We start from the raw sequence: 26650 nt of genomic DNA on the forward strand, positions 1-26650 counted from the left end.
CTGATCACGGCGAACACCGGAAGGATGAGCCAGCCACCTCAAAAGGCGAACTTCGCCAAATTCTCAATTCGCTTGTCCACGGGGTCCTTGAAGGAAGCCACATCAGCAAGGGGAAGAGTTGTGGATTCGGATAAGCGAGAGACTGGAGGGTCCACTGTAGGCGGGGCGGTCCATTTGGAGACCAGGTCTTTGGTAAATGGAAACATAGCCTCCAGCTGTTTAGACCCTTGGAAGCACTTCTCCGGGTGCTTCCAGGCAGTCTCCAACAGGTTATCAAACTCCGTATGAGTATTGAAAACCTTGGGAGAGCGGCGAGAGGAAACTTCTGGAGCTGGGTCCGAAGTTCCAGGGTCCTGTAGGTGAAAGGTGTCCCTGACAGCCGACACCAAACTGTCCACCATGTCTGACATGGATGACAGCTCTTTGGACTCAGAGTGCAGATCCGACTCTATTTTCACCAGTTCACCAGGAGACCGGAAGCGAGCAGTGGAGGCTCTAGATCCAGGTGACACACATCTGGCCTGGTGGGCCAGAGATCGGGAACGCCCCCCTAGGGGAGCGACAGCGGGAGTGAAGACTGCGTAGAAGAAAGGGAGCGAGAGCGGTGCGGAGACGTCCCTTCGGAGGAGTCAGAGTAACTGACCCTGGGGTGCTTTTGAGAGCATCCGCGGAGGCTGAAAGAGCTTCCAGGGCGCACACAAGGAGGAATGCTTTAAGGCAGTAGCCACCACCTTGGAAACCTGTGTCAGATTAGAGATAGTCTGGGAAAGAGGACACCCAACCCAGGGTCAGTGACCACACGCTCCAGGGGGCTATCCTGGGAGGAAGGCACAGGAGAGCCAGGGCGGGAAGCGGAGCAAGCAGAACAGGTGGGACTCACCCAGGTTCCTGTGTCCTGTAGCAGCTGGGACAGCAGAGCAGGTGGGGTCCCTTGCAGAGGAGAGGTCTCTCTCAGAGGTGGAGGTCCCCTGAAAAAAGGAGAACCCTTGCCCAGAAGCTGCAGAGAAACAGCAGCAGAGGTAGTGAGAGGGAACAGCAGCAGCTGGCAGGGAGCAGTGTGCAGGAACGGCAGCTGGAATCCCTGTGGAGAGCAGCTGAGGACAGCAAGAGCAGTGGTCGGGACTGAGGAAAACACGTGACCGTGATTACAAGCCCCCCCTTCTGGGTAGAGGGATCCAGAGGGAGGAGACCTGCGCCCCATGCAGCAGATTGGATGAGCACATAACGCGTGAAAATAGTGGGTGGTACTACCCGCCAGGGAAGCAGGGCCAAAGCCACGGGCTAAATTTACAGATTGCCCGGCGGCTGCAGCCCTCGCTCCCGGATTCTGTGTGCCACCGAAGTAATACAGAGAGCCAGTCTCTGAAGTAAAAGCATGCGCGTCGGCAGGGACCGGAGCAGGGCCGCGAGCAAATAGAATGCTGCGGCTGAAGCAGAGAGCTGGCGCGTGTGCGACAGTCTGAGAGACTGTCGCACCAGAAGAGAGAGCACCGCATGTCAGACCCAGGATGCTCTGACCATGTCCTGCAGACCATGATTGTAAAGTACAAGGAGGGGGACTGAGCTTCCAATCAGGCTCCCTCTGTCCAAAATAAAGTGAAAGAACGAATATTAAGGAAATTATAATAAATTAATCCCCAGCAGCCCAAGGGGGGGCAGAGGAAGAACAGGGATACTTACCTAGGAAGATGCCTCTATACTCACCTCAAGTCTTCAACCAGTCTGGTGCCACCTGCATCATAGAAGGCTGCAAAAACAGGGCAAGCAGAGGCAAGAGGGGACACAGTCCCAGAGTACATCCCTTAGCCCTGGTCGGTGGCGAGAAAGGGTTAACGGTGCATACTTTATTGACTGTGTCCTTTGCTCGCAAGTGGGGGATCATTCAGAGCCATGATCCTGTCACCCCAGCCTAGATAAAATAAACAAAAAGAGAGAAAAAAATATTACTAAGACAACTATAAAATAATAGAAAGAAGACCAGGTCTGGAGAGCTCCAGATCTGTGTCTGCATCATACTGACACTAAGCTGAAACTGATTAGCCTTTTGAGAAAGGGATTGCCCGAAACACGTGTCGAGGTGGAAGGAGCGTTTGGGGACGTATTCAGCATGTTACCGACAGGTACAGTACTTGATATGTATATTGTATAACAGCATGCTGATAGGGACACTGTATATATTATTTATATTTATGTATCAGGTTCCCCACACCCTGCCTTTTGTGTGTGTGTGTGTGTGTGTGTGTGTGTGTGTGTGTGTGTGGTTGTGGGGGGGGGGGGGGGGGGGGGGGGGGATTTTAAGGGTGGGTATTTTTATGTTTTTTTTTTCTACCTATTGTTATTGATTTGTGATTAATAAAGAGATGTTGGTTACATAATCTTTTTGGGCTAATTTTTTGTAGGTATATAATAGAGTTTTGGATTAGCCGCTAGGCTTGTAGTTAATATATATGAAACTGATTAGCTCAGTCAGTGGACGGGGTATATCCAGTCAGGAGGGGCCGGCTTCCTTTTTGCTAATGCCTAGCGTCAGCAAGATATACCAAGGTTCCTGTGTCCCCCAATGGAGCCGATCGAGAAATCCTTATTTCTTGCTCGCAAGGCCATTGTGTTGCGATGGATGGAGCCCTAGGGTTCCCATGCTTACCACTTGGAAGACCTTGGTTAACACTTCTGTTGCAGTGTAAAAACTGGTATAGAAGCGCAGGACATTCCCAGCTATATTCCGCAAAACCAGGGGAACCTGGTGTGGGTCATCTAGTAATAATCACTCTTCTAATCAATTTTTGTTTCTCCGCGGTTCTCTACGTCCTGTAGATCCATAGACCTTCTAGACATGCTATGTGCGTGCGGTCCCGACCTCTCGCTCAACACCTCCTACACTGTACCCACTGTCACATTCGGTGTACTTTTTTTGTGCATTACAGTCAATTTCAGTTTTTTTATTCTCCTTGAGTATTCACATCACAATAAACTCAAAAAAATTTATTGACTAACGGATTGCTAAAAGAAAAATATTGCAATTACCACTGATTAAATCCCCAGCTATATGACAAAGGAATTTCTGTAGTATCTTTAAGCTGTGACAAACCAACACTGCAATGGCTACTTGAAGCAAGTCAGACTGTCCATGTTCAAACACAAACAAGAGGGTTTGCAAGGCTGGTTTAGCCCCTTAAAAGGGGCAACCTATTTTGAGTTATATCAAATATGTTTATTTTTATTTTTTGTAAAATAAGAAAAGGAGGATGATTACATTTTTATTAGGAGGGGCTTTTTATTATTTACCAATTTGCTCTGCCAGGCTGCATCATTGGAGCGATAGTTATGCTGCAGGAGGCTGGCAAAGGGGACCTATGCCCCCCATTGTCAATGCTTTTAGACACTAATCGGCGAGATCACTGTGGCCAGTCATTAGTGTTGACTGAAAGCAGCTGTCTCCTATGACACAAATGCAGTTATTAAATGCTCCAGGGCATACATGTACACCCCAAGTCATTAAAACCCAGGCAGCAAGGGGTTACAGGCAGTAATGCAAAACAAGGAAGGCCGGCGGAAGGAAAGAGACAGAAGTGGAACCACACAATGAAATCTATGCCAGCTACAAAATGGCCTCGATTTCAATTATACTTTACACCCATTTCTGGTATAAAGTCCAGTAAATGTGCCACAACCCCTTTCAGATAAGCTGAGTGTTCCGTAAAAGGAAAGAATTTGCGCTAAGAAGCACTGCGACTTATGTAAGCAATAAAACTGGAGTTCAACCCATTATAATTAGTTGCCTCAGTCCTGTCTCAAATAAAGCAGTAGAACAGCAGCAAAGTCATCAATGCTCAGCATTTAAGGAAATATTTTCACAATGAAAAACAATGAGATTATCCTAAATGATGTTTTCTGACGTATTAATTTTTTTTATGCCAAAACAAAGTCCAAGTATTTTACTCAAGAAATACCTTTGCTTATAAGAAACTGTACAGTGCAGAGGTGCCCAGCTCTTGCAGCTTTCATCAGAGGTGTTCTACCTCCCTCGGATTCATGTTCCTGCCAGAGGGGGAAAAACATATTTGCTACTAACACAAAGATCTCAAGAGTTAACATGATCAATTCAGACATGAGATTAGTTATTCTGGCATGATTTTCCAGTTTTAAGTAAATAAAGCTTACTCATGGTATAAATGAATAATTACATATTTCTTCTGCTGTTAGTACTTTGGAACCTTCTGGTATCAACCTAAACTGGATAAAAATTTGTAGCTAAAAGTGCACACACATTTTGGGTTTACTACAAAGGCTGATCGCAAGACGTGGGTGCCGGATCACACACAATCAATTATCATGGAAAAGACAGCCCTCTCTTAAAGGGGTATTCCGCCCCTAGACATTTTATCCCCTATCCAAAGGAAAGGGGATAAAATGTCAGATCGCCGCGGTCCCGCTGCTGGGGACCCCCGGGATCCCCGCTGCAGCACCGCGTTATCATTACAGCACAGAGAGAGTTCGCTCTGTGCGTAATGACGGGCGATACGGGGGACGGAGCAGCGTGACTTCATGGCTCCGCCCCTCGTGACATCACGGCCCGTCCCCTTAATGTAAGTCTATGGGAGGGGGCGTGACGACCGCCACGCCCCCTCCCATAGACTTGTATTGAAAGGGGCGGGCCGTGACATCACGAGGGGCGGAGCCATGACGTAACTATGCTCCGGCCCCTTTATCGCCCATCATTACGTGCAGAGCGAACTCGCTCTGCAGCGGCACCGTGGCGATCTGACATCTTATACCCTATCCTTTGGATAGGGGATAAAATGTCTAGGGGCGGAATACCCCTTTAAGACTCCTGTCCTGTCTACTCTGCTTTTTACTGAACTAATGCTGCAAATTAAATCATTAAGCTCAGCTGTCAAACTGCCATCATATCCAGCTCATATATCAGACAGGTTCTATTCAAGAAAGTCTATGGTAATTGTGAGCGCCACACTGATTAAAGGGGTACTCCGCCCCTAGACATCTTATCCCCTACCCAAAGGATAGGGGATAAGATGTCAGATTGTGGGGTCCCGCCGCTGGGGAACCCCGGGATCTACCATGCAGCACCCACCTTTAGTGGCTTCCGGAACCGCTGGAGGTCCTCAGGCTAAGTCCATCTCGACCAGAAGGACGGAGCATAGTGACATCACGGCTCCGCCCCGTGTGGTGTCATGCTCCGCCCCCTCAATGCAAGTGTTTTGGAGGGGCGTGACAGCTGTCACGCCCCCTCCCATAGGATTGCATTGAGGGGGCGGAGCGTGACATCACACGGGGCGGAGCCGTTACGTCACTATGCTCCGTCCCCGTGATTGCCAGTAATCAGACTCGGCGCGAACACGCTCCGGGGACTGATTCTAACGGGGTGCGGCGTGGAAGATCACGGGGGTCCCCAGCAGCGGGACCCCCGCGATCAGGAATCTTATCCCCTATCCTTTGGATAGGGGATAAGATATCTTAGTGCCGGAGTACCCCTTTAACAACCGGGCGGCTCCAGTGCATTCAAGCCAGTGGCTCCTTACTCCCAAGCATAAGTCCAACACAATACGTAGTAAATAAATGCAATTCCATTCATTTACTACGTATTGTGTAGGTTCTAGTCAAGGCCTCATCCACACATGCTTACTTGATCAATATCTTGCATTCATATTTACAGGTGAAACTCGAAAGATTAGAATATTGTGCAAAAGTCCTTTGTATTTCATGAATGCAACTTAAAAGGAAAGGAAGCATGAAGTGCTCCAACATCTCCTGTAAACTTATGTGTTGACCATGGACTTAATGAAGCACAGTGGACCAACATCAGCAGATGACATGGCTCCCCAAATCATAATATATTGGGGATTTTGGGTTTCCATGAGCTGTAAGCCATAATCACCACAATTATGACAAATCACGGGTTGAACTATCTTGCTTTGAATGTAATGAGTCTCTCATATATTACTTTTACCTTTTAAGTTGCATTACTGAAAGAAATTAACTTTGCACGATATTCTAATTTTCCGAGTTTCACCTGTATATTATTACCATGAGTAAATGAAAAAAATTAGACAAAGATGTTACCACAATATGTTTTATGTACTTAGGCTACACTACTAATTTTGGTTTTACAAAAATAAATGCAAACTAGTGACCAAAATCAATCAAGATCCAAGTTACAGATAATATACTGTATTATTTTGTTTTATATTGACATATCCTTTAGCTTTTAAAAAGAAAACCTTACCAGATCAGCTCCAGCTTGGAGCAAGGCTTCTGCCACATCTGTGTGTCCATTTTCACATGCATATGTTAAAGCTGTGTCTCCTGTAGCCGTGGCGGCATGGACATTTGCACCTTTAAGTAAAAAATATCACAATATTTAAATTTTAAATGTAAGAAATTTTTCATGCACAAATCTGAACGGACTAGTCCAAAACTGAATGACTAGTGCTCCACTCCCTGGCCAGCCGGCTAATCCAGCCTTTTTTTTAGTCCATAGACACGTAGCTGGGTCCACAAACTTTTCCCTTGTGATTGTGGTGGGTCTCAGGACGCAGACCTGGTGTGTTCTCAAGTCTGAGCAACATGTCAAAAGCTGTTCTAAATCACAGCAAGACTTTAAAGGCCGGGTTCACATTGCTGGCAATGGGATTCCACTGCACAGTGCACACTGAACAAAATCACCTAAAAAAAATTCCAAACTTGTACAATGTTCTGGCAGATCTCAGCTCCACAGACATTGAGTCTGTGTGGACTGCAATGTCTACAAAGTCCTAGCGCCGACTGGTTCAGTCGGCATTACCTGCACTCGGAACCTCTGGACGGATTTAGTCCGTCCAGAGATTACGTAGTACTAAAACTTAGCCAGCATTTTAAGCCTTATCAAATACACAAAATAAGCATAATGTTATGAAACACATACCTGCAGACAGAAGATATTTTACTAGTTCAAGGTGTCCTTCCTGAGCAGCTTCCATTAGAGGAGTGGAGCAACCAAGTTCTACATCTGCCCCTGATTTCACAAGAAAGTCTGTTACTTCTGCAAACCCTCCACAGCATGCCAGGGTAAGAGCAGTTTCTTGGGTTTCTTCAGTCTGAGCATTTATATTAGCACCTACAAATATTAATGAAAGTTTCAACATTAATGAGCCATTTCATTCAAAACAGAAGAGAGCTATAAAAGGAAGGATTTACATTTAGCCCTAAAAGACCCACTTCTGGCTTTGGCTCAAAAAAATGCTTCAAGGGGTTTTCTGGGACTTTTCATTGACAGCTTTTTCTCAGGATAAAATAGAGGTACAAACCCAGAGACCGGGCAAAAAAGGCCAGATGTATAAGGCGCTACCCTCCGTACAAACAGTGGGCAGCACCTTCTACTATCAGCCTTTTTGCCCAGTCTCTGAGTTTGTACCTCTACTGCATCTGTCATCAGCATCAGTTTATGTTGTGCCAACACCAGGATGGCATCACCACCTTTGGATACTTCTGATGTGATCACAAGTTGTTGTGGCTATTACATGATGCCACAAGATGAACACACCATTTGAACCTTATTAAAATGCCTGAATGTTATTACCCTATGGGAAGCGCTGCTGTATTTTTACTGTTTTAGTACTAGATTTCCTCAGGATATACCTTGAATACATGACCAGTGAGGTCTGACACCAGGCAACCCACATCAGCCTCACCATTAACATATGCTACAAAAACAGACACAGCTTTATACATTGTGAAGTGGCCATGCTGGGTTTCTGCAACTCAACTACCGATAACCCAGAATGCCCCCTACACAATGTATGATGCTCTTCCAACCAGACTGACTGACTCGGAAAAACAGCTTTGGCAAATGGTTGGCAAAAGCCTGGGCACAGTGGCAGAGATTTATAAAAAGGTTGTGCAGAGGAAAAGTTGACCAGTTGCCCATAGCAACCAAATCAAGTGTTCAGAGGCCTTTTCTGGTAAACTCTGGTCAGTTTCATTGCAACTCATCAGCACACATCCCCCACGCTGCACATCCTGGCTATCTGTATCCCTGGAGTGGGACAAATTTGGCGCATTGAAGTGTTGTGGCTGTTGCACAACCTTGACAGGTGACCACCCTGTTTACTTTTCTGTTTGAGGAATACCCTGCATTACTGGATGGTATCACGCTATGTAGCGCTGCATGTTTTTTTTGCTGTTTCTGCAGAGGCCTTTTTAAAAATTGAACAGGCAATCTGATTGTTGCTATAAGCAACCGGTCAACTTTTCCACTGCACAGGTTTTGATAATCTCCCCAGTATTTTCAAGAACTAGTTTGTCCAACAAAGTGCTCCTGTTCCTTTTGTTATTCTGTCAAATTGTTTTATGACAAAAAAAGGGGAAAGAAGAAGAGGAGGCAGGTAACAAGTGTGGGAAGCAGACCAAAGCAAAGTTATGTCAATGTGCCCCTGTTCCTCCTGTCATTCTGTGTACTCTGGTCTGACCCATATCCTCCTTCCCAGCTGGTGAACGACTTCTGAAACTCAGAGAAGAACCGTTATCTCAGTAAGCAGTGACAAGGGACTTAGGACACCCGAGTTATTCCAATTTTAAGGGGTCAAAATGGAAACTGACCTGAGAATCAACCACACTAACCTGAGTATACAGGATTACACTGCTGGTGACTCCAGCGACGTACCTAATCTAAATCCATCCAGGACATATGAACAAAAATGCATTTATGCTAATCTGAAGAAACTTGTAAGTGAGTAAGCGTTACCATTGCTGTATTTGCAATGATAATGTCGCCATCTCCCTTCCATCCAGCCCAACCCTTCATCAACATTCCCCTCTAATACCTGTATGACAAGCCAGTGCACACACTGGGACCACTACACAAGTGATGACGTGGCTCTAGATTCAGGAAAGGTGACTACTGATGAAGGGGGCTGGCTTGCAGGAAGGAAAATGGTGGTGTTATTACTAATACAGCAATAGTAACTACCAAAACGTTAGTTTCTGCAAGTTAGTCTAAACCCATTTTTGTTATCTTTTAAACAGGTGAACGATTTGGATGAATTAAAGTTAGAAAGTGGGTCAACCCGATTGTAATCCTGTATACTCAGGTTACTGAGGAAGATCCTCCTGTCATCCATACAGTGGTAATAAGCAAATAAAATTGTACAGAACACAGAGGAATTGGTTAAATATGTAATGTTCACCATTTGCAAATTCTAGCAAATCCGCCCTGAGAAAAACCATGAAAATAATATGCAAAGTTGAGCGCATACCATTCTATACATAGAAAATACAGTGGGGCAAAAAAGTATTTAGTCAGCCACCAACTGTGCAAGTTCTCCCACTTAAAAAGATGAGAGGCCTGTAATTTTCATCATAGGTATACCTCAACTAAGAGACATAATGAGAAAAAAAAATCCATAAAATCACATTGTCTGATTTTTAAATAATTTATTTGCAAATTATGGTGGAAAAGAAGTGTTTGGTCAATAACAAAAGTTCATTTCAATACTTTGTTATATACCCTTCGTTGGCAATGACCGAGGTCAAGCGTTTTCTGTAAGTCTTCACAAGGTTTTCACACACTGCTGCTGGTATTTTGACCCATTCCTCCATGCAGATCTCTAGAGCAGTGATGTTTTGGGGCTGTCGCTGGGCAACTCCCTCCAAAGGTTTTCTATGGGGTTGAGATCTGGAGACTGGGATCATTGAGATTTTGAGTGAAAACCTCCTTCCATCAGCCATGTTTCATCTTCATGCCCTTGCTGATGGAAAGAGGTTTTCACTCAAAATCTTACGATACATGGCCCCATTCATTCTTTCCTTTACACGGATCAGTTGCCCTCGTCCCTTAGCAGAAAAACAGCCCCAAAGCATGGAGTTTCCACCCCCATGGTTCACAGTAGGTATGGTGTTCTCTGGATGCAACTCTGCATTCTTTCTCCTCCAAACAAGACAAGTTGAGTTTTTACCAAAAACTTAAGACATGCCCGGACATGTACTGGCTGAAGCAGGGGGACACGTCTGGCACTGCATGATTTGAGTCCCTGGCGGCGTAGTGTGTTACTGAAGGTAGCTTTTGTTACTTTCGTCCCAGCTCTCTGCAGGTCATTCACTAGTTCCCCCCCCATGTGGTTCTGGGATTTTATTGAAATACAAGATGCTCCTATTAGGCTTTAAAATCTCTTTTACTAACTCAGCAGCAAAAGAATATATTATATAATGTAAATATATAAGAAAAAAAAACTTTAGAGAACCATGTGGGTTCTTTGATTTTGTTTGTATGGGTGGCTGTTTGCTCGTTTCCATACCTTGCTTGGTCTTGTTTGCATGTGTGTCCCCTTGTTGGTTTTCTAGGTGCAGTCCATATTGGTTGTTCTGTGCACTTCGTCTTTGGTACACTTCATCCATTTCTTGTTTTTTTCCTGTGGCTTGCCTTTCCGACATCTCCGATTGCTGTTCTGGCCCTCCACCGCCGTCTGCTTCTTCCCGACACTCCGTATCTTCTTATCCTTTTCTCCTGTGTCACCGCCGCCATATTCTCCCTGCTCTCGGAGTCTCGTGATACTTCAGCAGAGTGGTCCTCACCTGCTGTTGGGCGGGAATCCTGTCAGTCAGGTCTCCCAGGGACGCTACACAGCCTCCCTGTCACTCCGTGATATGGTGAATTTGTTACTAATTAACCTCATTGTTATATATTAAAATCTTCTACTTCCTTCACTGCTTACCCTGTGCTACCCTCTAGTGGCCAAACTACCAAACTGCTTTTATAAAAGTTCTATAAATTTGACCTCATTACTGTACATCCATATTGTACCATACCTGCTATAATATTTTTTTTTTTTTTTTTTTTTTTTTATTTCTTACATTTTAAATGATATATATTTATTTTCTGGTGACCATTCTTATTATTCCATATGGATTTATCAGAGGAATCTAGAAATCTCTCCAGAGATATTTGTCCCCATTCAGTTAATACTGATGTGATTAATAATGACCAACTTCAAAATATGGTGGACAATTCTGTGGCCCGCTCTGTACACACTGCTGTCCAATCTGCGGTCACAGTTTTACAAGACAGCATTCAAAAATCTATTTCCATGGCATTATCACGCCCCTCTACTATTAACCCAAAAACCCTCTGACAATTATTGGTCCCCTGAAACCTCTCTGTTTCTAAACTAGCGAAGGGATTTAACATCCCCAAAAAAGCTACGTCAAAAAGACGTCATACCATTGGCGGCACCATCCCCCTTAAAAAGCAATTAAAAGGGGTCCGCCAAGATAATCTGGATGACAGACCTAATTTAGGTCACCCTGAATGTGCTTCACAATCACATGTTTTACCCTCTGCCCGAGAGGAGGTACATGACAAAGGGGCTCAGAAAACCGCTAAGCGGTCAAAACTAAAAATTCTTTCATTGAACCCGATTCTGAAGATTAGTCAGATTCCCAAGTGGAAGAAATCATAGAGAACTATGAATAACTCTCAAGAGAGTGGTGAGCTGATAGATGACCCTGACATACAGGAAGATACTTCTTTATTAGACTCTGATCCTTCTTGCTTTGATCAGTCCTTAATCCGCCACACCAGATCCGGGGAATGGCTTCTGAACCCTCTAGTAGCAACATTTTTATCCATTAGGATTAATAAGGGTATGGATAAAGGAACCCGAAATAAATTGAAGGCAGAATGTCCAAGACCTACCCTTCCCCACAATTCCTCTGTGACACCAGAACATGACTCTATTCTTATAATTTTTGGGGTGAAAACTGAAAAAAAACAAGAAGGGCTTTGACATGTTTTAAGGCCTGATAGGATAAACTACTAGACATCCTAGGCCCTTTATTAAAAATATTAGATTTAGTTGAGGAATCATCTAACTCCACCAAACCAGTGCATACTGAAATTCTAAGAGGTTGGGCACAACGTGCCATATGTTTTTTAGGCAACGATAATACTGCCTTGTCTACTGAGCGGAAATGCTCCAGCCTCATGAAAATTGACCTCCAACTTACAAATCTTGCCTCCAATGATCCCACGCATCCCACTGAAGGCATGCTCTTTGGGGAGGATTTTATTCACCAGATGGGAAAATATGTGGGACTCTTCTTATTAATAAATAAGGCACAGACTTCTTTAAAGAAAGTTTTTTCTAATAGAGTTTTTGGGAGGGCCGGAAAAGGAAGGAGACACTTTTCTGGCCACTATCTCCCACCTAGACAACAACCACGAGGTTCCTTTCAACAGTACCAACCATACCAACCACCCTATGCAACCCAACCTCCAAATCCTCTACCATTCTTCCCTTACCGAGCAAGGACCTGGCGTCCCAGAGGGCAACGTGGAGTCCAACGTGCTAAACCATCTACAGGTAAGTCTTCCACTTTTTTCTTACAATCTTCCATTAGGCGGAAGACTTTTTTTTAAAACTGGAATATGATTACCTCAGACTCTTGGATTCTGAATACAGTATCAGGATTCCTAATAGAGTTTGTGTATCCACCAATACAATACACCCTTCCTCATACTATTCGAATTTCAACAACAGATCAAAATCTGATCGATTCAGAGGAGAAAGATCTGATCTCAAAGAAAGCCATTATATTTGTTCCTCTCCAGGATTCCTCAGCAATCTATTTCTTGTAAAATAAAAAAAGAAAGACTGAGGTCACAGACCTGTCATCAATCTAAGACTAAACAATTTTGTTGTGTGCAGACACTTCAAGATGGAGGGTATCCGTCTCCTAAAAGACAATTGGTTAATCAAGAGAGACGTGAAGGATGTCTATCTGACCATTCCAATTCATCCATCTTCCCAAACATTTCTTCACTTTCTTTGGAACAATCAAAAATGGCAATTCACTTGCCTCCCATTCGGCCTATCGTCAGCCTCATGGTGCTTCACGAAATTTCTGAAGCCAATTGTTGCATTACTCAGAAGTCAAGGAGTACGCCTCATCATTTACCTCGGCGATATTCTTGTCATGGCCCAATCCGAATCTCTTCCCCTCACACACAGAGATTGGACATTATCCCTCCTATCCAATCTAGGTTTTTCTGATCAACATCAAGAAATCCATTCTTCTTCCATCTCAAGAACTAGAGTTTTGGGGTTTTCTGATCAATACTCGATCAATCACTCTGAGTCTTCCTCCCAACAAACTCAAAACTATTCGGAAGGAAATTCGCCAAATCTTTCGCAAAGATCTAATTTCTCTCAGAACTATAGCTTGGATTGCGGGTCTTTTCTTTGAGCCTCCATTTAAGCTATTTTTCCAGCCCCTCTCCATTATAGAGCACTACAACGTTAAAAGAGAAGGTCTGGGATACTCAGACAAAGTTAGTCTATGAACTTCTTTGGTGGCTCTCTCATATCCAAATCTGGAACGTAAAAACCATTTTCCATCCGAACCCAGATATCATTATATAGTCGGACGCAAGCCTTTCGGGATGGGGAGCTCATTGCGATTCCCTCTCTACTGGAGGGAAATTGTCTCCTTCCGAATCCCATATACACATCAATTGCTTAGAACTTTTAGCTGGGTCCTTCGTTCTAAAGAGTTTTGTGAAGGATTCCTCACATTGTAGTGTTTTACTTCGCATGGACAATATATTTGCAGTCCAATATATAAATCATCAGGGTTTAACATCAAAAGCACTTACAGACATTGCCAAAGATTTCTGTCATTTTTGTCTAGACAGACATATAACCCTGAAAGCAGAATATCTCCCAGGCATATCCAATTCAATCACAGACTGGAATTCTCCTTTCCTGACAGATTTCAGCGATTGGAAACTCCTTCCTTCAATATTTTAACGGATCAATTATAGGGTCCTCTACATCTAGACATGTTCGCTTCTCAACTGAATTATCAAACTCCTCAGTTTTTCAGTTGGAGACCAGATTCAGATGCTTTAGGAGTAGACTCTTTCCTCCAACACCGGCCTCAAGAAACTCTTTACGCATTTCCTCCTTTCAATCTAATTCCTCGAGTTCTCCTCCAAACTTCGATTCGGAAGTCCACCATTGTTCTGATCGTCCCTTGGTGGTCAACACAACCTTGGTTCCCTCAGTTACTTCACCTTCTAAAAGACACCTTCTTATATTGGAAGAAGAGGTAGCTTTATTATCACTGAGACTAGAACCAACCTCACTTAAAAATCTAACCATGGTCTTTCATATACTAGAAACTATTCGGAACACAATAGCTAAATGTTGAAAGGATCTGAAACTACCTAATATATCAAGGATAATAACCTCACTTAAACAAGTATGCATGGAAAGATTATGGTTAGATAGAAAGGTAAATATTAAAAGATAGGAGGGGGAAATTAAGATGTGGGAAAAATTTATCACAGATTTGGAGAGAGCCGAAAAGATGGAAAGATGAAACTGGAAGTTTTTAGAATTGGAATAGCGGATTAGGAAGGTATCGGGATAACAACTGAATAATGGGGGAATTGTGAGTTATGGCTTACGGGCTATGAATTACAATTATGAAACAGGAAGCATGGGCCACGAGTAATGAGCTATATTAAATATATGCCGTATAGAGGGAAATCCGAGAAGGGTGGGGGAAGGGGAAGCGATTGGCGGATGGAGAAATGACTGTTGGAGCGAGTCTGTTATGTTGCTTGAGTGAGCATGTATTGCTGCACAGCTACACTTTCGTTATATATCATATCATACCTTGTGTTGTATGTTGTTATATAATTATGTATTCTTATTTAAAATTAATAAAAAAATAAAAAATTAACCATGGCTATGGCTGGCATCGACACCTCCACATTTGGAGCTCATTGCACTAGAGGTGCTGTATCAACGAAAAGATTTCAATTAGGTGCTTCTCTTTCCGAAATCATTAAAGCGGCAAATTGGTCTTCTGATTCAACCTTCAAAACGTTCAATTTCAGACCTGATTCCCATGTATCTATGGTACTTTTGTAATGTCATATGTTATTTAATTCTTCTGTTTTTTTCTGCTTAGCTTTAAACTAGCATAATAGGAGCGTCTTGCGAGTATTATCCATCCCAATGAACCCATCCCTTTGATTTTCATTAAATACTTTTGTTTCCACAGCCACATAAGAAGGCTACCTCCGAAGAGAATATTTTTTTGCCCCACTGTAATGCTGAATTATTATTATTATTTTTTTAAATTTTTTTTTTTTTAAAAGGAGAGATTTTTTGTACTCATAGTAAAATCTCTCTTGTTTAGCCTTCATTGGGGGGGGGGGGGGGGGGGGCACCTATACTGATGGTTATATGCTCTTGCCACTAGGAAAGAAAAAAAAATAAAAATCGGCTCCTCCCTGGCAGGATATACCCATCTACTGGAAGTGAGGTAATCAGTTTTGTCACCAAGCAGTAGGAGAAGCCAACAAAGAATTATGTCCAACCCCGGAAAGAAATTATGGATATAAATAAAAAAAAATTTAAAAATTAAAAAAAAAAAAAAAAAAAACACACAAGAAACGGAAAAGAAAATCTGGACAAAGAATGAAGAAATGGGTGGGTACGTTTTCCCCCAACGAAGGCTACAAGAAGTGCGGTACAGAAAGACCGCCCCACAAACTGGACAGCAGAGAACTTGGGGCAGGAGAGCTAACCTACCCATGACCACAACCATCCCTAAGGCACAAAGAACCAGAAGGGAAAACCTTGAAAAGAAGACACGCCACAGCGTACTAGGATAGTGTCCAAGACACAGAGACTAACCAGACATGAACCCAAGCGGTCTGAGCAGAACGAAGCAACAACGGAGTGGGAAACAAAAAGGGAAGGCTACTCCAGAAGACAGCAGTGTCAATGTAGCGCAACTGACACCGACAAGGAAGAATCAATATAGATATGACCATAGTTTGTCAGTCCAGAGATGCCATAATCCTGGAATGCAGCAAATACGCATCTAGCTTCATATCCAGGGTCACAGAAAGAAAACCGCTGACGCGTTTCTACCATCCTATAAAGGGTGGCGTCATCAGGGAGGTATATCAACAAACAATGTAGGCCTAAAAATTACAAATGGTCAATTACTCAGAGGGAACTGTGAGGGAAAGTTATCCCTAGAGTGTCTACAACGTGAAAACGCATATTGTTTAGTTTAAAGCTTTATGCACATTTGCCCTGTAAGGGAAAGAAACAGTAATAGCATAAAAATCACAAATGGTCCCAGAATACAATGCCTGGCAATCCACCTGTAAAAGAAACAAAGAGGGATCCATTCAGTATGTGGACCTGTAAAGGAATCAGAGCTGTAGAGTCACAGATCTATGCTACTCATAGTTCCGTTTGTTAAAGGAGCAACAAGGAACAACCTGCTGCGTGCAGGGAGCCGGAGTTTGCCGTCTTTCTCGTCTGATACAGCGGCATCTGACGTCACTGCCGGACACATGTACAGGGTTTAAGAGTGCTGAGAGACTCCTCTCCTGTGACGCCATAGGAGGGCGTGATAACGTAATCCCCCATCAGTGGGGAACGGCAGCGGAGATTAGATAGTGAAACTAGATGATTGACAGGAAATCACGCCTACTAGAAACAATAGTGAATGTAGGGAAAATATAGAAATAACGAGCTTCCTCAATACTGGACGTATGGCACAATAATTGTGGTTAACAATATCGTACTGTATGATACTCATATCTGGCTGCACGTCAGTACGTACAATAAAGATCTGCAGCTAATGAATAATATGGAGTGTATCAAAACAGTGTAGTGCCAGCAAATATAGTGGCATCATACAAAAACTGCAACCTAGAGGCGTAGCAAAACCCAGGCTGAACTATAACAATGGGTAGAGGTATATAGTGAAACGCAACTACCATGGAAGTAAGAGGGGGGGGGGGGGAGATCTATTTAACCCCTTTAGGACCAGGGTTTTTTCCGTTTTTGCATTTTTCATAATCAACTAAAAAATAATAACTATCAATTTTGCACCTAAAAATCCATATGATGGCTTATTTTTTGTGCCGCCAATTCTACTTTGTAATGAAATCAGTCATTTTACCCAAAAATCTACGACGAAACAGAAAAAAAAATCATTGCGCGACAAAATTGAAGAAAAAACACAATTTTGGGGTTTTCCGTTTCTACGCAGTACATTTTCTTGTAAAAATGACACCTTATCTTTATTCTGTAGGTCCGTAAGATTAAAATGATACCCTACATTTATAGGTTTGATTTTTGTCGTACTTCTGGAAAAAAATCATAACTACATGCAGGAAAATTTATAGGTTTAAAATTGTCATCTTCTGACCCCTATAACTTAAATCTTTTTGCATATGGGGCGGTATGAGGGCTCATTTTTTGCGCCGTGATCTTAAGTTTAAGGCGGTACAATTTTTGTATTGATTGGACTTTTTGATCACTTTTTATTCTCATTTTCATTACATAAAAAAGTGACCAAAACACACTATTTTGGACGTTGGAATTTTTTGCGCGTGCACCATTGACTGTGCGGTTTAATTATGGATATATTTTTAAAATTCGGACATTTCAGCAATCAGCGATACCACATATGTTTATTTACACTTTTTTTTTTAAATGGGAAAAAGGGGGTGATTCAAAGTTTTATTAGGGAAGGGGATCTTTATTCACTTTTTTTTCGCAATGTTATAGCTACCATAGGGGGCTATAACACTGCACACACACTGATCTTTTACATTGATCAATGGTTTCTCATAGGAAACCATTGGTCAATGATTCTGCCCGCATGACTGCTCATGCCTGGATCTCAGGCACTGAGCAGTCATTCAGCGATCGGACAACAGGAGGCAGGTAAGGGGACCCTTCCTGCTGTCCTACAGCTGTTCGGGATGCCGCGATATCACTGCAGCGATCCCGAATAGTTCCCTGTGCTAACCGGCATTGGTTTACTTTCACTTTAGATGTGGCGTTCAACTTTTAACGCTACGTCTAAAGGGTTAATAGCGTGTGGCACCGCGATCAGTGCCGCACTTTATTAGCCACGGGTCCCCACCGTTGTCGGGGGTCGGGCCTGACCCGCTATGACGCGGGGCCACTCAGGGACACTCCATCGAATCCCCCTACAGAAAGTGGGGTATTGGAGTATGACCGAACTAACGAGTGACCTGGAGGTGTAAGAGACCCAGCAGACTAAAGTCTGGCTGACTCATCAGTCTTGAGTACCTGCAGGGACCCTCATCCAGAGTCCTTACACCAGCAGAGAGGTACGGGAAACCTGACCAAGCCCATGGCAGCCCAGATATGGGAGACCGACAGCGATGGAGACAGTGCAGACAACAGTCTGGCTGAACAAGTACACTTCCAGGTGCTGGATAAAAGGGGACAGCCAGATAGGTGATCACTGGGCCCTACTGCTGCATATGGGAGGGAGGGAAGGCCTAGGAGCCATAGATAGTATCCCCGCCACCTTGGGAGATAGGGGGAGGCTGAGGAGCCACAGAATGCAACCCTGTACCCCGTTCTATGGTCCATAGGACACGCTGGGACACGTCTTCGTACACCTCCACAGCAGTGGGGTACTGGAACGCACGCCTCAGGCAGCTGAGAAGACCACGCAGACCACTGTCTGGCTTACTGGTATGGATCCATCATATCCAACGGGTCACTCCTTCGGACTCCACGCACAGCAGTGGGGTACCAGAACTCCAGCCGCAGATACATCAGCTGTGTGAGGAGTGGCAGGTGGTGGAGGAAACCACGCAGCCACTGTCTGGCTTACTGGTATGGGTCCATAGTAGACAATGGGTCACTCCGTCGGACACCTTGCATGAGCAGTGGGGTACCGGAGTGCCAGCCGCAGATACATCAACTGAGAGAGGAGTGACAGGCGAGACGACTGTCCAGCATATCAACATCAAGACCAATCTATGCCCACACAGGGACACTTCCACGGAAACCTCGCACTAGACGGAAGGCAGCCTGTAGGGTAGGGAATCATATTGTATGACACGCCAGAACACCCCCCATGGGTGACCGGTAGACCTGACAGAGTGTCCTTAGAGAACCGCAGGAATACCACAAGAAAAAATTTATTATATATAAAATTACTCTTGCAAGGGCACCCTTAGTAGGGAGGGACTGGAATTCGGCCATGGGCATGACAGGCATGACATGGCATGGCACTTCGTGGTAGACACTGAATATATCGCCGACAGTTTTAGAGGGATGGAGAAATCCCTGGCAGTAACTTACCACATCGGTGAGCATATGTTCCCTGACAGAGTGAGAACCCTGCAGAAAATAGATACACCAGAGGCATACCTCAACTGACTATGTAAATAGGCTAAAGCAGGCGCTGTACAGGGTGACTAAAGGAAAAAAAGCTGCCCCCGATTCAGTCCCTGGAAAAAGGAACCCTGCAGCTATTAAACTGATGAAAACAGATGTGACAGGCCAAGGCTGTAATCGCACTAGGTTGCCACAAGGGAGAGCTCAAAAAGCAATGAAAAATCCAGGGCAAAATACAATTGAGGAGTGGTGAATTATTACTTTTTTTTTGTAAACAGACAGCACAGACTGCCGAGAAGAGAGGGCGCTCTAGAAGAACACCGCCCCCGGAGCCGGCCTCAAATTAGAAGAGGCAAGGGCTCTGCGGCCATTACAGGAAGAGGGCTGGGGAACTAGCTGAAAGACGAGGCCGATTCCTCCCCCACCAGGGAAGCGCCAGACCGCCTTGGGAGCAGTAAGCAGGCTGGTGTGCCTGCACTGAGGGCGGGCAGGCCGGCCGGCCACGTGGCTGCCTGCAGCTGTAGGTCTCCGGTCAGCCCATAAAGAAAGTGGCAAGGCCGCAATGATAGGAGTAAGCCTGGGACCGGCTGTAAGTCTCCAGTCAGTCTTTAAGAATGCAGCCAGGACATTGCGCCTGGCCGCAGCAGATATGAGTAAGCGAGCTGGAGTGCCCACACTGAGAACGCGGTTAGCCACGTTGGACCGGAGACCCGCTGCCTGCAGCTGTAGGTCTCTGGTCAGCCAAATAAAGATAGCGGCCAGGACACTGCGCCTGGCCGCACAAGGTAATAAGCGGGCAGATAATGCCCCCCACTGGGGAAGTGGACGGCTACACGAGACCAGAGACCTGCTGTACCAGACAAACTGGGGCAGCAGCATACAGTCTCCGGGTGGTAGTGAAGGTAACATGCCCAGGGTACTGTGCCTGGCCGCAATACATGTGGGTTAGAAATACGTGGCAGAAGAGGGGGAGGGAAGGTTCACCAGATTGTCCCCTTCAGAATGGCACCAGAGGCCATGAGGGGTCTAACCCAGCACAGCCGCGTGTGATAGCGGCTGAAAAGCTGGGCACATGAAAGAAAGGGGACCCCTGGATGAGCAAGAGGGAGGGAGAGGGGGAAGGGGAGGTTGTAGTACATACTCACCCACGGCTCCATCTTATACTCACCCTGAAGTCTTCAACCAGCTTATGGCCACGCTGCATCATACCAGGCTAAGATAGCGGGGTGAGCAGGGGCAAGTGGGGGACCAGAGCCAGGGTACAACCTCCAGGCGCTAGCCATTGGCGATAAGGGGTTGACGGCCCATACTTATGTTCCTTGCCCCTTTGTCGCATATGGGGGAACAGGTAGCGCCATGCTCCTTAACCCCCACCTGAAAAAGGGAAAACAAAAGGGAGATAAAAACCCCTAAACAGCCCTTACTAGAAAATAATAAAAAAATAAAAATAAAAAGACCAGGTCTGGGGAGCTCCCAGACCTGTGTCTTGCTTCCTACTGACACTAGCTAAAACTGATTACCTCACTTACAGTAGGTGGGTATATCATGCCAGGGAGGACCTGACTTTTTTTTTTTATAGTGACAGCGCCTCCTAGTGGCAAGAGCATATACCCATTAGTATAGGTGTCCCCCAATGAAGAGCGACCGAGAAAAACCCTTACCTTGTGCTAAAAGAAGTGCCACTATTTCCTCATGTCCTTCTCGTGCTGCTTCCATCAAAGGAGTGTAACCTTCATCATTTACCTCTTCAAGATTGGCGCCCCTTTCAATAAGAAGAGCTGCAAGTTCTACATGTCCACCGCAAGCAGCTAAAGTGAGAGGGGATTCAAAGGAATCTGCAGGCATGTTGACCTGAGCACCACTATCAAGTAGTAAGCGTGCTACCCCAACATGTCCATCCTGTAAAGACAAGAACCCGAAAACAAAAGTGTACTGAAAAATTATAACATTTGGTGCAATAGTGAAGAAGGTTAACAATTTGTTAACAGTATACTTGCAGAAAGTGTGGCAAATCAAAAAACTGTACAATACTAAAAGCATGCATTACAATATATAAAACGGAAATATGTAAGTAATTACGGTACCAAAGCAAAATGTACCTTTCCTGGAGCCGATTGTGACTGTAAAACTTGAACTGCCTTTTTATTTTTTAGGCAAGTGTCAAGGAGGCAGGTATGAACTGCTAAAGTGCCACAAACTGGCATGTCTGTTTGCTCATATGCCCAGCCCCTACACGTTTCACCTACAGAACCTTGTATAGGATATGAGGTGGCGCTGGAAGGTAAAGGGTCAGCCAGAAGGAATAACAGTCCTTGGCATTTAAGCAGCTCTGGTCACCTCCTTGACACTTGGCTAAGGGAAGAAAAAACAAAACAAAAAAACATTCTATAAGTTTAATAACCATTATCAGCTTTAGGAAAGTGCAGTTTGCTAAGTATACCTTAACAATCCAACAGTATGCAGCAAATACAGCTTACAGATTTTAAAGACAATGCTATTGTGTTGTGCCATTTTTTTTGTCTAAACTATCATACTATAGCAGTGTAAAATTTTCCTCCAAAATTGGTCCATGTATAGTAGGAGGCACATTATATAATAAACCTAATGCAACTTGTTGACAGTCCTTATGCCACAATGAGGTTGGGAAATTTAACAGCACAGATACAAAACATTTTAAGTAGTGAGACACATTGAACATGGCAACAGGGAGCTAGCTACACAAGTGTAGAGAAATAACTAAATGAAACTGCACAGTTTAGCAGACATGATATCATTTACTAATATTATAGTAATTAACTGGCATTGTTCAAAAAAGGTGAGGAAAACATGCCATGATTTCAACATGGTTGCCATATTATATAACCAGTGCATGTGGCCATAAATGAGGGTTTTACGGTGAGCCACACGTGGATCCTGACATACCAATTGAGGACCACTGCCTTCCACCATTTTGTTTAAAGGGAAGTATCACCCACACTAACCTGTTGGTATAGAGTTAGGCTTCTTTCACACTGCAGTTAGGATACTGCAAGCACAGTCTTTTCCTCCCGCTATTCCAGTCAAAAAACAACTTTAATGGCCATTCTTGACAGGCAGCAAAGGCAGTGTGAAAGGGGCCTTACAGTACGGGTGACACGGATAATACTTATCAGTCTTCTGTCTGTGGCTACATTCTTTGCTAATCCCAAGTTTTCTGGACAGGAATTTTAGCTAGCTTGGTGCATTAGGGGGAAGTTCACAAGCCTCCAGAGCATGGTGACATGCGATATTCTGAAGATCTGTTCGTGCTGCCTGATTTATTTTAACGCCTCTTCCCTCTGTGCTGAGCCTGCTATGCTGAAGAAAGGATCTCCCACTCTGTAGCATAATTGCTTCCATCTGCATGCGCAATAACCACAGCAGTTATGCTGCAGAGTGGAGCTCCATCCATAGCAGGCTCAGCACAGAGGGAAGAGACATTACAATGAAGATGGCAGCACAGACAGATCTGCAGACCAACGAACGTCACAGAGCTTTCAGAAAGCCTCCACCCACGTGCACCAAGCAAGCCAATTACCATATCCAGAAGACCGGGAACAGTCTTTAAATACAAACCTTTTCAAATCGCAATGCCGGTGTCTTGCTCTAGTCCCCAATACGGTCTTCTTCATGCTTCTGGCAGTTGAAACGCAACATTGCCTCAGAGTCAGTCAATCACTGGCCAAGGCAGGACATTGTTGCAGTCTGCAATGCTGAGTGTCATTCGCAAGAAGCAGGAAGACAACCACATCAGGGACTATAGCAGGACACTTGAGGCACCATGGGAGCCCTAGGAGGTTTTATTATTATTATGCTTCTAAAAATAAGCATCATATCGCGGCGGGCCCGGCGTCATAGTGAAGCCGGGACCCGCCTCTAATAGCGCGCGGCACTGATCGTGGTGCCGTGCGCTATTAACCCTTTAGCCGCACGCTCAAAGCTGAGCTGCGCGGTTAAAAACGGAAGCAAAAGTGCCCGGCTAGCTCAGAGTTGTTCGGGATCTCTGCGGTATAATCGCGGCATCCCGAACAGCTGTAGCACAGGAGGAGGTCTTCTTACCTTCTCCTGTGCTGTCCGATCGCCGAATGAATGCTTCAAGCCTGAGATCCAGGCTTGAGCATTCAATCGCCGAAAACACTGATTGATTCATCTCCATAGGAATGGATCAGTGTAAAAGATCAGTTAATGCAATGTTATAGCCCCCTATAGGAGCTATAATATTGCATAAGAAGAGTGTAAAAAAAAAAATCATTAACCCTTTCATTTCCAAGAATAAAAAAAAAACTGTGTAAATAAAAATAAGTGGTATCGCCGCGTGCGGAAATGTCCGAATTATAAAAATATACCGCTTTTTAAACCGCACGTTCAATGGCATACGCGCAAAAAAATTCCAAAGTCCAAAATAGCACATTTCTGATCACTTTTTATACCACAAAAAAAGTGAATAAAAATTGATCAAAAAGTCTGATCAGAACAAAAATGGTAGCGCTAAAAACTTCAGATCACGGCATAAAAAATTAGCCCTCATAGCGCCCTGAACACATAAAAAATAAAAAAAGTTATTGGGGTCAGAAGATGACCATTTTAAACGTATACATTTTCCTGCATGTATTCATGGTTTTTTTCTGAAGTGAAACAAAATCAAACCTATATAAGTAGGGTATCATTTTAACCGTATGGACCTACAGAATAAAGAGAAGGTGTCATTTTTACGGAAAAATGTACTGCGTGAAAACGGAAGCCCCCAAAACTTACAAAATTGTGTTTTTTCATCAATTTTGACGCACATTGATTTTTTTTCCCCGTTTCACCGTAGATTTTTGGGTAAAATGACTAAAGTCATTACAAAGTAGAATTAGTGACGCAAAAAATAAGCAATCATATAGAATTTTAGGTGAAAATTTTAAAGAGTTATGATTTTTTAAAGTTAAGGAGGAAAAAATTGAAAATGAAAAAATAAAAACGGAAAAAGCCCGGGTCCTTAACGACGCAGGACGTATATTTACGTCCTGCGCCGGCTCCCGCGATATGAAGCGGGATCGCGCCGCGATCCTGCATCATATCGCGTCTGTCCCGGCGCTCATCAACGGCTGGGACCCGCGGCTAATACCACACATCGCCGATTGCGGCGATGTGCGGTATTAACCCTTTAGAAGCGGCGGTCAAAGCGGACCGCCGCTTCTAAAGTGATATTGAAAGTGACCCGGCTGCTCAGTCGGGCTGTTCGGGACCGCCGCGGTGAAATAGAGGCATCCCGAACAGCTGACCGGACACCGGGAGGGCCCTTACCTGCCTCCTCGGTGTCCGATCGACGAATGACTGCTTCAAGCCTGAGATCCAGGCAGGAGCAGTCAAGCGCCGATAATGCTGATCACAGGCGTGTTAATACACGCCAGTGATCAGCATAGGAGATCAGTGTGTGCAGTGTTATAGGTCCCTATGGACATATAAAAAAAAAAAAAAAGTGTTAATAAAGGTCATTTAACCCCTTCCCTAATAAAAGTTTGAATCACCCCCCTTTTCCCATAAAATAAATAAAACAGTGTAAAAAAAAAAAAATAAATAAACATATGTGGTATCGCCGCATGCGTAAATGTCCGAACTATGAAAAGATATCATTAATTAAACCGCACGGTCAATGGCGTGCGCGCAAAAAAATTCCAAAGTCCAAAAAAGCGAATTTTGGTCACTTTTTATACCATTAAAAAAATGAATAAAAAGTAATCAAAAAGTCCGATCAAAACAAAAATCATACCGATAAAAACTTCAGATCACGGCACAAAAAATGAGTCTTCATACCGCCCTGTACGTGGAAAAATAAAAAAAATGTTATAGGGGTCAGAAGATGACATTTTTAAACGTATAAATTTTCCTGCATGTAGTTATGATTTTTTCCAGAAGTGCAACAAAATCAAACCTATGTAAGTAGGGTATCATTTTAACCGTATGGACCTACAGAATAATGATAAAGTGTAATTTTTACCGAAATATGCACTGCGTAGAAACGGAAGCCCCCAAAAGTTACAAAATGGCGTATTTTTTTCCGATTTTGTCGCACAATGATTTTTTTTTCCGTTTCGCCGTGCATTTTTGGGTAAAATGACTAATGTCACTGCAAAGTAGAATTGGCAAAAAATAAGCCATAATATGGATTTTTAGGTGGAAAATTGAAAACGTTATGATTTTTAAAAGGTAAGGAGGAAAAACGAAAGTGCAAAAACGGAAAAAACCCCGAGTCCTTAAAGGGTTAAAAAAAGTGGTGAAAAAGCCCTTTCTCCAAGATTGAAATCACCCCTTTTCCCCATTTTAGTCAAAAAAGCGCAAAAAAATTATAAACATATTTGGTATCGCCACGTGCGTTAAGTCCAAACTATAAAAATATAATGTTAATGATCCCGTACGATGAGCGGCATAAACGTAAGAATTTTTATTTATTTTTTTTAAACAAAATATTTGCTTTTTGGTCACCTCACATTGCAAAAACTGATACATGCAAAAGTGGTATTAAAAAAAAACTGCAGCTCATGGTGCAAAAAAGGAGCCCTCACAATTCCCTGTATATGGAAAAATGAGAATGTTAGAGGTGGTCAAAATAGGGCAAATTTTAAAGTAAAGATTTTTCAAAAGCAGTACATAAATATTAGAATATGTACCCATGGGTATCATTTTAATTGTATTGACCCACAAAATATAGAAAACATCGTCATTTTTACCGAAAAGTGTACGGCAGTTGGTATGAAATGCCACTTTCTTTAACACAATATAGCATTTTTAGACATTTTTATTGCTTTTAAAAATAATGTTTATTGGTGTATAATTTTCATTCTTTTAAGATTATTTTACTCTGAGTGTAAAGCTAATGGCATTTCTTAAGATATACCTAAAGAAGTGGCACAAGGGTGCTCTTTTACAGTGCCTTAGTAATTACCATGCAGGCCTCCATTAAAGCAGTGTGCATTTCATCAGTTTTGTGCTCTTGATCAGCACCAGCTTCCAGCAAAAACCGAACCATTTCTAAATGTCCTAAGGAGAAATAAGGAGAAATTAAATTCAAAACATTTCAGTCAGAAATAGAAAAAATTATCATAAAATGGGTATCCCAGAGTGTCCCAAATGTTAATACCCATGTGAATACCCTATTAAAAGATAAAAAAGGTAGAATAATCTTAGACTGACAGAACGATCAACCCCCCCTATCCTGATTATACAGGTGGTTAGTGTGGGCAATACTGAATAAAATTATATATTCCTTATTCCAATCTGTTTAGCCGTTCCCGAGATATAGCACAATCTTCCCATTTGTGCTGCCCCACTCATAACATTTATCTCCTTAAAAGGGGTACTCCGGTGAAAACTTTTTTTCTTTGAAATCAACTGCTGGCAGAAAGTTTAACATATTTGTAAATTACTTATATTAAAAAATCATAATCCTTCCT

At 43.5% G+C, this 26650-nt stretch overlaps 1 protein-coding gene across 3 annotated transcripts in view; it reads right to left on the reverse strand.

Moving 5' to 3' along the window:
• Window positions 1-26650, reverse strand: part of ANKHD1 (ankyrin repeat and KH domain containing 1) — a 236889-nt gene that overhangs the window by 80856 nt on the left and 129383 nt on the right. For all 3 annotated transcript variants that reach the window (XM_056516547.1, XM_056516546.1, XM_056516545.1), the window contains exons 5-9: window positions 26143-26237; window positions 20858-21095; window positions 6923-7114; window positions 6245-6354; window positions 3951-4038 (exon numbers count right to left, since the gene is read on the reverse strand). In XM_056516547.1, the coding sequence (XP_056372522.1) occupies window positions 3951-4038; window positions 6245-6354; window positions 6923-7114; window positions 20858-21095; window positions 26143-26237 (723 nt within the window). The remainder of the gene's footprint in view (window positions 1-3950; window positions 4039-6244; window positions 6355-6922; window positions 7115-20857; window positions 21096-26142; window positions 26238-26650) is intronic.

The sequence above is a fragment of the Hyla sarda genome, chromosome 4 (assembly GCF_029499605.1).
Source record: "Hyla sarda isolate aHylSar1 chromosome 4, aHylSar1.hap1, whole genome shotgun sequence".
In the NCBI taxonomy this organism is placed as follows: Eukaryota; Metazoa; Chordata; class Amphibia; order Anura; family Hylidae; genus Hyla; species Hyla sarda.